General features: G+C 50.6%; 1 protein-coding gene across 7 annotated transcripts in view; it reads left to right on the plus strand.

The window, feature by feature from the left end:
- LOC127581246 (SH2B adapter protein 2) overlaps nucleotides 1-15,712 on the plus strand; it is a 120,666-nt gene that overhangs the window by 30,697 nt on the left and 74,257 nt on the right. For all 7 annotated transcript variants that reach the window (XM_052035441.1, XM_052035439.1, XM_052035443.1 and 4 more), the window contains one exon: nucleotides 11,216-11,317. In XM_052035441.1, coding sequence (XP_051891401.1) covers nucleotides 11,216-11,317 — 102 coding nt within the window. The remainder of the gene's footprint in view (nucleotides 1-11,215; nucleotides 11,318-15,712) is intronic.

Consider the following 15,712-nt stretch of genomic DNA (forward strand, 5'->3'; position numbering starts at 1 on the left):
TGCAAAAGGAGCATCAGGCTGGTGTGTTGCCACCTGGGTGCCAGAGTCAAGGATGTCTCTGAGCAGTTCAGAACATTCTCAAGTGGGAGTGTGAGCAGCCAGTGGTTGTGGTGAATGTTGGTACCAACGACAGGGGTCTTGTCATCACAAAGAGGGAGTTGGGAAGTTACATTGCAGTTATATAAGGCATTGGTGAGGTCGCACTTGGAGTATTGTATCCAGTTTTAGCTGCCTTATTATAATAAAGATGTTATTAAACTAGAAAGAGTGCAGAAAATTTACCAGGATGTTGCCTGGATTTGAGGGCCTGAAATACAAGGAGAGGGTGTGTAGACAAGGACTTTATTCTCTGGAACGTAGGAGATTGAGGGGTGACCTGACAGAGGTATATAAGATCATGAGCGACATGGGGTGAAAGATTTCGTTTTGTTTCGGCGAAAGAATTGGCCGAGGACTTCGGAGCGGATAAGTGTTTTTTTTAACTATTCGGGAATAGTGGAGCAGGACTGCACAGGCGCGTGACGTCAGCGGGTAGCGCGAACAGTTTAAAAAGAAGACTGCCATATCCAGCGGGCAGCGTTCGGAGTGGGCAGCGGAGTGAGAGGTAGCTTTGGCTCAACGGGCTTAGGTGGTAACTGGGCGAGGCAAGGTAGGAAAGGAAGCGGTATGAGTGCGGTTTTCTGTGCTTGGTGTCAGGTGTGGGAGGTCCTAGAGTCTCCCAGCCTCCAGGACGGCCACATCTGCACCCGGTGTTTCGAGTGCAGCTCCTAAGGGACCGCATTAGGGACTGGAGAGGCAGCTCGATGACCTTCGTGTGGTCAGAGAGAATGAGGAGGTGATAGAGAGGAGTTATAGGCAGGTGGTCACGCCGGGGCCACGGGAGTCAGGCAATTGGGTCACAGTCAGGAGGGGGAAGGGGAATACTAGAGAGTACCCCTGTGGCTGTACCCCTTGACAATAAGTACTCCTGCTTGAGTACTGCTGGGGGAGACAGCCCACCTGGGGGAAGCAACAGTGGCAGTGCCTCTGGCATAGAGTCTGGCCCTGTGGCTCAGAAGGGTAGGGAAGGAGAGAGGAGGGCACTAGTGATAGGGGACTCTAGTTAGGGGGCCAGACAGGTGATCCTGTGGACGTGAGCGGGAATCCCGGATGGTATGTTGCCTCCCAGGTGCCAGGGTCCAGGATGTCTCTGATCGGGTCCACAGTATTCTTGAGTGGGAGGGAAAGCAGCCAGACGTTGTGGTTCATGTTGGTACCAATGACATAGGTAGGAAGGGGGATGAGGTCCTGAAAAGTGAGTTTAGGGAGCTAGGCAGAAGGCTGAAGAACAGGACCTCAAGAGTAGCAATCTCAGGATTGCTGCCAGTGCCATGTGATAGTGAAGGTAAGAATAGGAGGAGATGGCAGATGAATGCGTGGCTGAGGAGTTGGTGCAGGAGGGAGGGTTTTAGATTTTTGGATCATTGGGATCTCTTCTGGGGAAGGTGGGACCTGTACAGAGTGGATGGGTTACACCTGAACTCGAGGGGGACCAATATCCTTGCAGGCAGGTTTGCTGGTGTTGTTCGGGAGGGTTTAAACTAGTTTGCGAGGGGGATGGGAACTGGAGGGATAGGTCAGTGGAAGAAGTGCATGGAGTAAAGTCAGATCTAACATATAGAGAGGCTTTGAGGAAGGAGAAGCAGAGTATAGGGTGTAAAAGTAGAAAGGTGGATGGGCTAAAGTGCATTTACTTAAATGCAAGAAGCATCAGGAATAAGGGTGATGAACTGAGAGCTTGGATAAGTACATGGAACTATGATATTGTGGCTCTTGCAGAGACTTGGCTGTCACTAGGGCAGGAATGGACACTGAATGTTCCCGGATTTCAGTGTTTCAAAAGGGATAGGGAAGGGGGGAGAAGAGGAGGAGGGGTGGCGTTACTGGTCAGGGACACAGTTACAGCTGCAGAAAGGGTGGATAATGTAGAAGGATCCTCTCTAGAGTCAGTATGGGTGGAAGTTAGGAACAAGAAAGGAGCAGTTACTCTACTGGGAGTATTCTGTAGGCCCCCCTGGTAGCAGCAGGGATGCTGAGGAGCAGATTGGGAGGCAGATTTTGGAAAGATGCAAGAATAACAGGGTTATTATCGTGGGAGACTTCAACTTCCCAAATATTGATTGGCACCTACTTAGTGCCAAAGGTTTAGATGGGGCAGAGTTTGTTAAGTGTGTCCAGGATGGATTTCTGTCACAGTATGTTGACAGGCCGACTAGAGGGAATGCCATATTAGATCTAGTTTTAGGTAATGAACCGGGTCAGGTGACAGATCTATCAGTGGGTGAGCATTTGGGGGACAGTGACCACTGCTCCATAACCTTTAGCATTGTCATGGACAGGGATAGGAGCAAAGAGGACGGGAAGATATTTAATTGGGTAAGGGCAAATTATGAGGCTATAAGGCAAGAACTAGAGAGTGTAAACTGAGGCGACATTTTTGAAGGGGAATGTACTATGGAGATATGGTCGATGTTCAGGGATCTCTTGCAGGATGTTAGGGATAAATTTATCCCAGTGAGGCAGAGAAGGAATGGCAGAGTGAAGGAACCATGGGTGACGAGAGAGGTGGAACAACTAGTTAGGAAGAAGAAGGCAGCATACATAAGGTGTAAGCAGCAAGGATCAGATAGGGCTCATGAGGAATATAGGGTAGCAAGGAAGGAACTTCAGAAGGGGCTGAGGAGAGCAAGAAGGGGACATGAAAAGGCCTTGGCGAGTAGGGTTAAGGAAAACCCCAAGGCATTTTTCACTTAGAAACGTAGAAAACCTACAACATGATTCAGGCCCTTTGGCCCACAAAGCTGTGCCGAACATGTCCCTACCTTAGAAATTACTAGGCTTACCCATAGCCCTCTATTTTTCTCAGCTCCATGTACCTGTCCAAAAGTCCCTTAAAAGACCCTATCGTATCAGCCTCCACCACCGTTGCCGGCAGCCCATTCCACGCGCTCACCACTCTCTGAGTAAAAAAACTTACCCCTGACATCTCTATACCTACTCCCCAGCATCTTAAACCTGTGTTCTCTTGTGGCAACCATTCCAGCCCTGGGGAAAAGCCTCTGACTATCCACACGATCAATGCCTCTCATCATCTTATACACCTCTATCAGGTCCCCCCTCATCCTCCATCGCTCCAAGGAGAAAAGGCTGAGTTCCCGCAACCTGTTTTCATAAGGCATGCTCCCCAATCCAGGCAGCATCCTTGTAAGTCTCCTCTGCACCCTCTCTATGGCTTCCACATCCTTCTTGTAGTGAGGTGACCAGAACTGAGCACAGTGCTCCAAGTGCTGTGTGACCAGGGACCTATATAGCTGCAGCATTACCTCTCGGCTCTTAAATTCAATTCCCCAATTGATGAAGGACAATACACCATATGCCTTCTTAACCACAGAGTCAACCTGTGCAGCTGCTTTGAGCATCCTATGGACTCGGACCCCAAGATCCCTCTAATCCTCCACAGTGCCAAGAGTCCTACCATTAATACTATATTCTGCCATCATATTTGACCTACCAAAATGAACCACTTCACACTTATCTGGGTTGAACTCCATCTGCCACTTTTTAGTCCAGCTTTGCATCCTACCTATGTCCTGCTGTAACCTCTGACAGCCCTCCACACTATCTACAACGCCACCAACCCAAGAGCAGAAGGATGACGAGAATAAAGGTAGGACCGATTAGGGACAAAGGTAGGAAGCTGTGACTGGAAGCTGTGGAAGTGGCTGAGGTTCTCAATGAATACTTCTCTTCAGTATTCACCAAGGAGAGGGGCCTTGATGATGCTGAGGACAATGTTGATAAGGTTAATGTTCTAGAGCATGTAGATAACAAGAGAGAGGATGTGTTGGAGCTGTTAGAAAATATTAAGACAGATAAGTCCCCAGGGCCTGATGGAATATTCCCCAGGGCCTGACGGAATATTCCCCAGGCTGCTTCGTGAGGCGAGGGAGGAAATTGCTGAACTGCTGGCTAGGATCTTTGAGTCCTCGTTGTCCACGGGGATGGTACCGGAGGATTGGAGGGTGGCGAATGTTGTCCCCTTATTCAAAAAAGGTAGTAGGGATAGTCTAGGGAACTACAGACCAGTGAGCCTTATGTCTGTGGTGGGCAAGCTGTTGGAAAGGATTCTTTGAGATAGGATCTATGGGCATTTAAAGAATCATGTCCTGATCAGTGACAGCCAACATGGCTTGTGAGGGGCAGATCATGTCTCACAAGCCTGATAGGGTTCTTTGAGGAGGTGACCAGGAAGATTGATGAGGGTAGTGCAGTGGATGTGATCTACGTGGATTTTAGTAAGGCGTTTGACAAGGTTCCACATTGTTAGGCTTCTTCAGGTCAGAGGGCATGGGATCCAGGGAAGCTTGGCTGTGTGGATTCAGAATTGGCTTGCCTGTAGAGGGTTGTGGTGGAGGGAGTGCATTCAGATTAGAGGGCTGTGACTAGTGGTGTCCTACAAGGGTCGGTTCTGGAACCTCTGCTTTTCATGATTTTTATTAATGACTTGGATGAGGGGGTAGAAGGGTGGGTTGACAAGTTTGCGGATGACACAAAGGTTGGTGGTGTTGTGCATAGTGTGGAGGACTGTTAAAGATTGCAGAGGGACATTGATAGGATGCAGAGCTGGGCTGAGAAGTGGCAGATGGAGTTCAATCCGGAGAAGTGTGAGATGGTACATTTTGGAAGGATAGACTCCAAGGTGGAGTACAAAGTTAATGGCAGGATTCTGGGCAGTGTAGAGGAGCACAGGGATCTGGGGGTCCATATCCACAGATCACTGAAAGTTGCCTCGCAGGTGGATAGGGTAGTTAAGAAAGCTTATGGGATGTTAGCTTTCATAAGTCGTGGCATCGAGTTTAAGAGCCGCGAGGCAATGATGCAGCTTTACAAAACTCTGGTTAGACCACACTTAGAGTACTGTGTCCAGTTCTGGTCACCTCATTATAGGAAGGATGTGGAAGTGTTGGAAAGGGTGCAGAGGAGTTTTACCAGGATGCTGCCTGGATTAGAGAGTATGGATTATGAGGAGAGACTAAGGGAGCTAGGGCTTTACTCATTGGAGAGAAGGAGGATGAGGGGAGACATGATAGAGGTGTACAAAATATTAAGAGGAATAGATAGAGTGGACAGCCAGCGCCTCTTTCCCAGGGCACCAATGCTCAATACAAGAGGGCATGGCTTTAAAGTAATGGGAGGGAAGTTCAAGGGAGATTTCAGAGGAAGGTTTTTTTTACCCAGAGAGTGGTTGGTGCATGGAATGCACTGCCTGGGGTGGTGGTGGAGGCAGATACATTTGTCAAATTCAAGTGATTGCTAGATAAGCATATGGAGGAATTTAAAATAGAGGGATATGTGGGAGGAAGGGGTGAGATAGTCTTAGGTGTGGTTTAAAGGTTGGCACAACATGGTGGGCTGAAGGGCCTGTATTGTGCTGTATTGTTCTATGATTCTATGAAGGCACACTAAATCTTTTTCCCAGGGAGGGGGAGCTAAAAACAAGAGGGCAGAGGTTTAAGATCAGAGGCGAGAGATTTGATAGGGACATCAGGGCAGCTTTTTCACACAAAGGGTGGTGCGTATTTGGAATGAGCTGCCAGAAATAGTGGCTGAGGCGGACACATTAGCAACGTTTAAAAGCCATCTAGATAAGTCCATGGTTAGGAGAGCTTTAGAGGGCTGTGAGCCAAACGCAGGCAGATGGAACCAGCTCGCTGGGCAACACGGTCGGCATGGTCGGGTTCAGCCAAAGGGCCTGTTTCTGTGCTGTGTGATCTATGACATTTCCCATCCAATCCACATGTCCTACCCCTCGCCCTCTCCAGGGACCAGTTACAGTGGGCAGTTCACCAGTGACCCGCATGTTTCGGGAGGTGGGAGTGGCTGGAGGACCCGGGGGAAACCCAGACGATGCAATCCCGGCCTGACAGGACCAGAGACAGCGGTGGGGTGACGGGCTGCAGCCCTGTGCCCAGAGACAGCAGTGATGCAGCAGGCTGGGCCTATACCCTGTGCCCAGAGACAGCAGTGATGCAGCAGGCTGGGCCTATACCCTGTGCCCAGAGACAGCAGTGATGCAGCAGGCTGGGCCTATACCCTGTGCCCAGAGACAGCAGTGATGCAGCAGGCTGGGCCTATACCCTGTGCCCAGAGACAGCAGTGATGCAGCAGGCTGGGCCTATACCCTGTGCCCAGAGACAGCAGTGATGCAGCAGGCTGGGCCTATATCCTGTGCCCAGAGACAGCAGTGATGCAGCAGGCTGGGCCTATACCCTGTGCCCAGAGACAGCAGTGATGCAGCAGGCTGGGGCTGCACCGCTGTGCCCAGAGACGACAGTGATGCAGCGGGATGGGGCTGCACCACTGCACCACCACACCCTGATGCAGGAAGATTGCGTGAATAGCGGTGTGTTCAGGACCTGGTGCTGACCATCCACAGGCATTCACCAACAGCAACTTCAGATTTCCCGTCTGGGGGCGAACGCGGCCGAGAGACGGGATCCTGTGGCTCCGCTGGTTTTAAAGCAGGAACAAACTGCTGGGAATCTGAACTGAGGAGAAAATGCTGGAAACATTCGGCAAATCGGGCAGGTGAGGGGAGAGCAGAGGAGGTGCTGTTGATTTGCTGTGGACGTTTCATCACCGTGCCGAGTGCCAGAGGTTGCGGAGAGAAGAGGAGCTGGTGGCCAGAAACGAGACACACCTGGGGCCAGGGGCAGCTCTTCAGACCCACTGCGGTCTGACCTTGTCAGGATCAAACACCCGGTGAGCACTCTGTGCCAGAGCTGTGGGTGAGGGAGCCCTGCGGTAACAGCACCTCTGGGATAAGACCGTGAGGCCACAGGAAGCACAAAAAGGCCATTCAGCCCCTCACCTGCTTCACCGTTCAATGGGATCAAAGCTGATCCAAGACTCGTCGTCCACTTCCTGCTCGGTACCCTTAGCTTTCAAACCCCTCGCTGACAGACTTTGCCCTCAGCTTCAAATGTCCTCCAGCACTCTGTCCCCTCGGCTGTCCATTCCATGGACCTTCAACCCACTGAGAGAAGTAGTTCTGCCTCAGTTCCGAATGGATACCCTCTTGTTCTGAGACCTTTCCCTCTGGTTCTGGACTTTCCCTGTACTGGTCCCCAAACTTCTGCCGCTGATTGTTGCAGCTCCTCTATTCTAATAAAACTCTGCTCTTTTGTGCAACTTGATGTTATCCCACATTTTACTTCATTTGCCAACTTTTTCCCCACCCACCCATGGGTGTCTCTCTGGACTTTGCGTCCTCCTCATGGCTTGCATCCCCACCTATTTTTGTGTTGTCTGCAAATCTGGTGACTGTACATTAGCTTCTGCAAGTCATTAACGCTGTGTAAACCACTGCAGTCTCTGCACTGGTCCCTGTGGCACCTCACTGCTGGCAGGTGACAAACCTGAAATGGCCCACTTGGATCCTGCCGGTTGGACAAACCTCCCTTCATGACTTCAACGCGATGGGTTCTTGTTACTTATCCTTTTGTGAGGCACCTCTTTCAGAAGTTTCCAGAGACTCTGGGTTAAAGCCAGAGAGCTTCTTGGTATTGTCTGTGGCTTCACTTCCACCAGCAACAAGGATCTGGTTCTTGGTAAAGAATTGGGTTTCTTCCTCCAGTAGCAAATGATGTTTTGATAAGGCCTGGTGCAGGGCACTGCTGTAATGGAGAGGTTTCTCCTCTGGAAATGAGCAGATGTCCCCTCTGCTGAGAGCCCACTGGCACCTGCCCCGTCGATCACGTGGCCTTTGGTTATTCTGCTTGCTGATTGACGCTGCTCCTTGTGCTTCTTCCTGTGCTCCCACCCCTGCCCCCACCATCCCCTTGAGTCATTGCCCCCTGTCACATGGATTCCCTCCATGGAACTGCAGCTGAAGTAATCCATTCTCACCCAGGGTGAATGATGAACTGGGGGTTCCATGTGAAATATAAACGGAAATAAATGGTCACCTCAGACCTGGAACTGGAAGAGGTAGAGGTGGATGTGGCCAGCAGAGCCAGCATTTATCGTCCATTCCAACCGAGTCTGGAGCCAGGCCAGGGGACTGCTGATCAGTGAATCAGTGAATCAGTGAACCCCATGGCAGAGGTGTCTGAAACCAGGGTCACGGGTAAGGGGCTTATGGGGGTCCTGAGGTGTCTGAAACCAGGGTCACGGGTAAGGGGCTTATGGGGGTCCTGAGGTAGGATTTCTTTGCCAGAGGGTGATTGGGATTGGGAACGCACTGCCTGAGGGAGAGGTGGAGGCAAAGACTCTCACAGCATTGAAAAGTGTCCAGACTTGAGTGGACAAGGCAGAGAAAGCCCACAGACAAAGTGTGGGTAAATGGGGCTAGTACGGATGGGCCGAGAGGTCTGTTTCTGCCAGATGTCTGTAACCAGATGAATTTGGCAACAGTCGTGTAGCTTTGTGGATAATCGAGTGAAGCACAGTGAATAGGATCCTCATACCTTGGCATTGCTGTTCCAGTCCAATTCCTGTTCCCCACCTCATCCTGTGGTCAGACACGTTGGACTCCAGCAACCGTGTGAATAAAGGAGAACTGGCAGCACACACCACCTGCAGAGGGAAATGTAACAACTATGTCCATAAGCTTGCTCACCAACCAGTAAAAACAAAGTTCTACAGAACACAGACAGGCCCAATCGGCCGATCAGAGTGCGGTCCTGAGCACGTCCCACTGGCCTGCATTAGACCCATACCCCTCTCTGCCTTTCCTGTCCATGTACCAGTCCAAATGCCTTTTATACGCTGTAACTGTACCCGCCTCTGCCACTTCCTCTGGCAGCTCGTTCCATATACCCAACCACCCACTGGGTGAAAAATTTGCCCCTTGTGTCCCCTTTAAATCTTTCCCCTCTAACCTAAACCTACGCCCTCTGGTTTTGGACTCCCCTACCTTGGGGAAAAAGACTGACCATCCACCTTATTTGTGCCCCTCATGATTTTCTGAAACCTCCAAGGTCACCCCTCAGCCTCCTTCACTCCAGGGTAAACAGTCCCAGCCTGTCCAGTCTCTCCTGACTCAAGCCCTCCAGTCCCGGCAATATCCTTGTGAATCTTTTCTGCATCCTCTCTAGTTTAATCACATCCTCCCTATAGCTGGGTGACCAGAACTACTGTACACACAGTACTCCAGGTGCGGTCTCACCAATGTCCATTGCAGCTGTAACATGACGTCCCAACTCTTCAGAATCAGGTTTATTATCACTGACATACGTATATATCCACATGGTATGTTTTGCAGCAGCAGTACAGTGCAAGACATAAAAATTACTATAAGTTACAAAAAGAAAAAGTGCAGAAGAGGAATAATGAGGTAGTGTTCATGGACTGTTCTTGAGGCACTGCCTCTTGAAGATGTGCTCAATGGTGGGGAGGGTTGTGCCCGTGATGGAGCTGGCTCAGTCTACAACCCTCTGCAGCATCTTGTGATCCTGTGCATTGCAGCCTCCGTACCAGGCGGTGATGCAACCAGTCAGAATGCTCTCCACTGTACATCTGTAGAAATTTGCAAGAGTCTTTGGTGACATACCAAATCTCCTCAATCTCCTAACTTCTTCGTGATTGCATCAATGTGTTGGGCCCAGGATAGATCCTCTGAGCTGTTGATGCCCAGGAACTTGAAGCTGCTCACCCTTCCCACCGCTGACTTCTCAGTGAGGACTGGTGTGTGTTCTCCCGACTTCCCCTTCCTGAAGTCCACAATCAATTGCTTGGTCTTGCTGATGTTGAGTGTGAGGTTGTGTAAGAATCCTTGTACTCAGTGCCCATCTGATGAGGGCAAACATTGCTGTATGCCTTCTTCACCTGTCGCTACTTTCAGGGAACTATGTACCTGTACTCTCCACTCTGCAACACTCCCCAGGGCCCTGCCATCCACGGTGAAAGTCCCACCCAGGTTTAAACGCATCACTTCACATTTGTCTGAGTTAAGTTCCATCTGCCATTTATCTAGATCCTGTTGTAACCTGAGACAACTTCCTTCACTCCCCACCACACCACTAATTTCAATGTTATCCACAGACTTGCTGGTCACACCAACTACATTCTCATCCACATCGTAAATACAAAAAGGAACAGAGGACCCAGCACCAATCCCTGCAGCGCACCACTGGTCACCGGCCTCCAGTCTGAAAAACACCCCTCCACTCCCACCCTCTGACTCCTACCACCAAGCCACTCCCGTTGGCTGGCTCACCTGGGATCCCTGTGATCTCACCTTCCGGACCACTGCCACATTGCTGATTGAGCCTCCCCTGCATTCACAGTGTCGAGAACTGAGCCCCGGAGCTGTGTTGTGTAAAGGTTCAGCATCTTCCCCTGTACTCTTTGGCAATGTTTATAAAAGCAATCAACTGAATGAGTTCTTCATAGCCTCTGTAATCTGTCCTTCCCCTTCAAAGACCTGGGCACAGGTCCAGGCAGCCGAGGGTTCCGGCCAGTCCGCCTGCCTGCCCGTCTTCTGGGTTCACGTCTGCACGCGGGTGTCCTTGGAGAGGGAGCACATGGTATCTGTGGGCACCCTGGTTGAGTTCTGCGCTCGGTGGGCCCCTCGTGGACGGTGTGAATGGGATTCTCATCTGAAGTATTGCGGTTGTGTTTTGGGGTTGTTAATTTTGCGTTATTGCTGTAGTTGTGTAGATGGCATCGTTTTTCTTCTACTTGATTGTATTAGTTGTAGTAGTTTTGACACTGGATGTCCTTTTGTGGTGTTTTTAGCAAATAAATGTTTGTAAAATAAAAAAAAACATTTGTAAAATAAAAAAAAAACCTGGGCACATCCACCCTCGGTTCCTCCATATCCACACTGTTGTGAAGTCACACCATTGGCTTACATTGCCTCTCCTCATTCTTAACAAAAACACTTCACTCTCCACCTGTTTAGAATTTGCCCATTTTGTGCCATCCGTGGCCATCCCTCTGGTGATCTGTCAGGTCGGAGTATGGTGTCCTGTGTCCCGCATCCCGTGTCTTCTTGAATCCTTGTCATTAATTGGAACGTGCCTAGGACGGGGGGCTTCAGCTGCCAGTGGACTTGGCTCTGCTCCCTGTGCAGGTCGCGGGACAGCCGTGGGATTGGTGCGGCCGCTGTCCGGTGGGTGACGGGTCCGGAGCGACTGGTCATACGCGGTAACCTGTTGTGTTTTATTGGCAGTCGACCAAGTCTCGCGTCAGCATCCCCCTCTCGGCGATTGTGGAAGTGCGGACCACCATGCCGCTGGAAATGCCGGACAGAGACAACACGTTTGTGCTGAAGGTGAGTGTGCCAGCTGGAGCGATGGCCTCTGCCGCTTGCACGGACCGTGGACGTCGCCGCTGGCCGATCGTCCACTGCAGCACTGCAGGGGTGGGGTAGTTGCTGAGAGGCCAGTCCTCGCCCCGCCTCCTCCCCACGGAACACGAGCCTGGCAGGAGGGGTGAGCACAGTTGCAGGTCGGCCACAACGTGCAGAGTGTGGCCTTCAGCTGGAGCTCTGCCCCCTTGGGGCCGACTGCCCCACCCTCAGGACACAACAGAGCCCGGAGGTCCACAGAATAAACTCCTCACAAATATCAGCTCTGACCTTGGGACGAGACTGTCCCACGTGGGGCCAGAACTCTCTCAGCCCCTGACGTTGGCCTGACGCTTCACTGGGCCTGTGTTACCTTGGCAACAGGAAAAGCAAAGGACTGAGGGAGAAGGGCGAGGTAAACACAGGAGGGAGTGGGAGAAGCAGCAGGCTCAGGGGGAGTCTCTGTATAAAGGCCACGAGCCCAAGATCCTGTACTCCAACCACCTCAACCTGCCCTGTCACAATTCACTGCACGACATGTTCCCCTTCCCCTTCCCCCCCCCCCACCCAGACCCACTTGTCACCTGCCAGCCTGTGCTCCTCCCCCTCCCCCACCACCTTATTCCAGCTTCTGCCCTCTTCCTCTCCTGTCCCGATGAAGGGTCTCGTCCCAAAACGTTGACTGTTTATTTCCCTCCGTGGTTGCTGCCCGACCTGCTGAGTTCCTGCAGGTTCCAGCACTGCAGAACCTCTTGTGTCTCCCTGTTCCTGTGCACCTTTCAGTATTTGCCTCCTCCTCATCCTTCCCACCACAATGTACCACTTCACGTTCTCAGCATTACATTTCACCTGCCCCACCCTCTCCCCATTCACCTGGCCACGCTCCTTGACGTCTTCTCCTCATGGTCCTCTCCACCTCCAAGCTTCGTGCCATCAGTAGATGGTGTGTGTAAGTCCAAGTCTAAACCATGATATGTGGAGGCATTGGTCCCAGCACTGAGCCCTGGGGATCTCCACACTTCACTTCGTACAATCCAACAAACAACCTTTCACCCCAGAGCTTGTTTGCTGTCACTTGGACCTGGTTTCTCTCTCTTACTGCCGCCTTCTCCTTTGGCCTTCGACCTTGTTGGCAAACACACCACATGGCTGCCTTTTAGAAGCTCCCATCTGCCACATTTCCCTCACCGACCCCCTCTGTTCATCAGCAAACACCAAACACGTTCATCACCATGGTTTCCATCCAGGCTGCTTTCTCTGACCAAGCCACACTTGCCCAAGTAAGCCCTAATTCTCTTCCTCATTTTGTTTCTGGAACTTCTTGTCCACCAAGGTTGAACAAACTGGTCCATAATTACTGGGTTCACCTCAACACCTTTTTAGGCAGTAAGTTATCTCAATAATGTCTCCACGGAGTTTGTACCAAGGCAGTATGTGACCATTGTTTGATCCCAGTGACTGCACTACTGGCAGGGCAGGCTGTGTTCTCCCACTTCTGCATGAGCTGATTGATGAATGAGTCTCGAGCCACTGTTGGCAATCAGTGAATTGATCCAAGGCTTCCAGTACGTGAGTTATGTATGAGTCCTGAGTTTCTATTTGATATTTTATGAATGGATCCCCAGTCACTGTAAATGATTTATGAACAGAAGCATGGCTCGCATCTGAGTTTTGAATGGATTCCAAACTCCCTTTTGGTAATTAATGAATGGATCCAGGTTGTCTTTAGGTGATTTATTAATAGATTCCTGTACCTGATTTAAGATTGGATCCCTGGCTTGTGTTGCTGATTTATGACTGGACCCATGGCTCCCATCAGGTAATTTATGAATGGGACCACAGCCTCAGTTCGGTGATTGGTTTCATTGATCTCAGACATCCCTGTCAGTGTGGAATGAACGGTTTCATTGAATTGATTTTTGAGAATGGTTTGGTATCTTCCCAATTCTTATTACTTTTTACTCTTATCTGACTGTACACGTCACAACATGGTCAGTGTTGGGAGTGAGTTCCATGAATGATGTTGCGCGGAGCTGGGTGATCCATGGGCAGCGCCTTGGCACAGCTGCTGCCTCACCCCAGCAGAGATCCAGATTCGATCCTGACCTTCTTCTGACCATGGGGTTTCCTCCCAGTTCTCCAATGTCTTCCCATGTCCCAAAGATAGTTTGATGGGTCACTATAAATTGTGCCAAGAATGGAGGTGAGGTGAATCTGGGAGGAATTGCGGTGAATGTGGGGAGAATAAGATGGGCTGGGGAGGATTACCGTTGATGGTCAGAGGTGGAAGGACTTGTCTGGATGTGCCTTGCTTTAGATGCACATTCTTGCTCTGCAGTGGTTGTTTTTTTTTATTTTTACAGCGTGGTAACAGGCCCTTCTGGCCTAACGAGTCTGCGCCGCCCATTTTAAACCCCAAATTAACCTACCTGTACGTCTTTAGAATGTGGGAGGAAACCGGAGCACCCGGAGGAAACCCACGCAGACACAGGAGAACGTACAAACTTCTTACAGACAGCGACGGGAATCGAACCCCGATCACTGGTGCTGTAATAGCGTCGCGCTAACCGCTATGGGAAAAGCGTTGTGGGAAAAGGTTCTTTATGGTGTCAAAGGTAGAAGACTCTGGACAGTCTTTGGATTTTTAAAAAAAGGATTTATTTACAAAGACAAACGCGGGGACAGAATGAACGGGAACGGATACACGCACATGGGTGATTGCAAAACGTGAGGGGAGTTGCAATGGGGGTGAAGTGCATGCGTACACACACACACACACACACACACACACACACACACACACACACACACACACACACACACACACACACACACACACACACACACACACACAGAGAACTAGTTACAAACAATCAGGGAAAATGCAATACGGTGCCTGAACCCCCTGACTCTAGACGAGCATCGGCTCTACGCTACCAGGAATCTACTTAGGATGCTCTTAAACCCCTGTGGAAGTGCACACTCTTACCAGTGGTCCCTCAGCGTGGCTTCAACCCCAGAGCAATCAAAAAGAGGAAGAGCCACGCACGTGTGGCATCCTTTATAGTGCTGGAGAGCTGGGTGGAGCCAGCTCAGGTAATTCAACAGGTCCAATGAGTCATGGCCAGGTACGAGAGGTGTGCACAGGAACCAGTGGTCAAGAGTGTGTGCTAATGAGGGGGTGGAGCCAGACCTTGATTGACAGTGGTGTTGCTTTTGACCAGTACTCAGTGGTGTCACATGACAGCCATGACCTTTCACACTACAGTGTAGCCATTGGTGGGGGTTAGAGTCACAGAGCAATACAGCAGCAATATAGGCCCTTCGGCCCAACCAGTCCATGCCGACCATGGTGCCCACTCACCCAAGTCCCAATTTCCTGCATTCGGTCCATATGCCTCCAAGCCCCGCCCCTCCATGTACCTGTCCAAGTGCTTCTGAAATGATACCATTGTACCTGCTTCACACTTCCTCTCTTAGCTCAATCCATGTACTTCTTACCAAATCATTTATATAAATAATGAATAACAAGGTTCCCAACACTGACCCCTGCAGTACACTAGTCACCAGTCTCCATTCCGAGAAACAACCTTCAACCACCATCCTCTGCTTCCTACCTCCGAGACAACTTTGAATCCACCAAACTAGCTCTCCCTGGATTCCATGGGACCCAACCTTCCAGACCAGCCTGCCATGTGGGACCTTGCTGAAGGCCTTGCTAAAGCCCAAATAGACAACATCCACTGCCCCACCCTCATCTACCCTTCTGGTTACCTCTTCAAAAAAATCTAAAATGTTCATCAAGCATGACTTTCCACGCACAAAGCCATGCTGACTCCTCCTAATCAGACTGTCTATACAACTGCTGGTAGATCTTGTCCCTCAGAATTCCCTCCAGTAACTTACCCACCACTGATGTCAGGCTGACCGGCCTGTAGTTCCATGGCTTGTCCTTGCTGCTCTTCTTAAACAACGGAACAGCATCAGCCACCTTCCAGTCTTCGGGAACTTCACCAGTGGCTAACGATGAAGCAGATATCTCTGCAAGAGTCTCTGCAATTTCTCCTCTAGCCTCCCACAAAGTCCGAGGATGGACTCGGTCAGGCCCTGGGGACTTTTCCACTTTAATGCGCTGTAAGGCTGCAAATACCTCCTCCCTGGTAATGTAAACGCTCTCCAAAACATCTCCACTTGTTTCCCTTATCTCTTGACCAACCCTGATTTCTCCTCAGTAAACACTCTCCTGTGGCTCCAGACACAGGCGGCCCTGCTGATCTCTAGCGGGACCTAATCTCTCCCTGGCCACCCTTTTACTCTTTATAAAGCTATAGAACTTCTTAGGATTTTCCTTATCCTTCCCTGCAAGATCCATCTCATACC

The sequence above is a fragment of the Pristis pectinata genome, chromosome 21, assembly GCF_009764475.1.
Source record: "Pristis pectinata isolate sPriPec2 chromosome 21, sPriPec2.1.pri, whole genome shotgun sequence".
NCBI lineage: Eukaryota > Metazoa > Chordata > Chondrichthyes > Rhinopristiformes > Pristidae > Pristis > Pristis pectinata.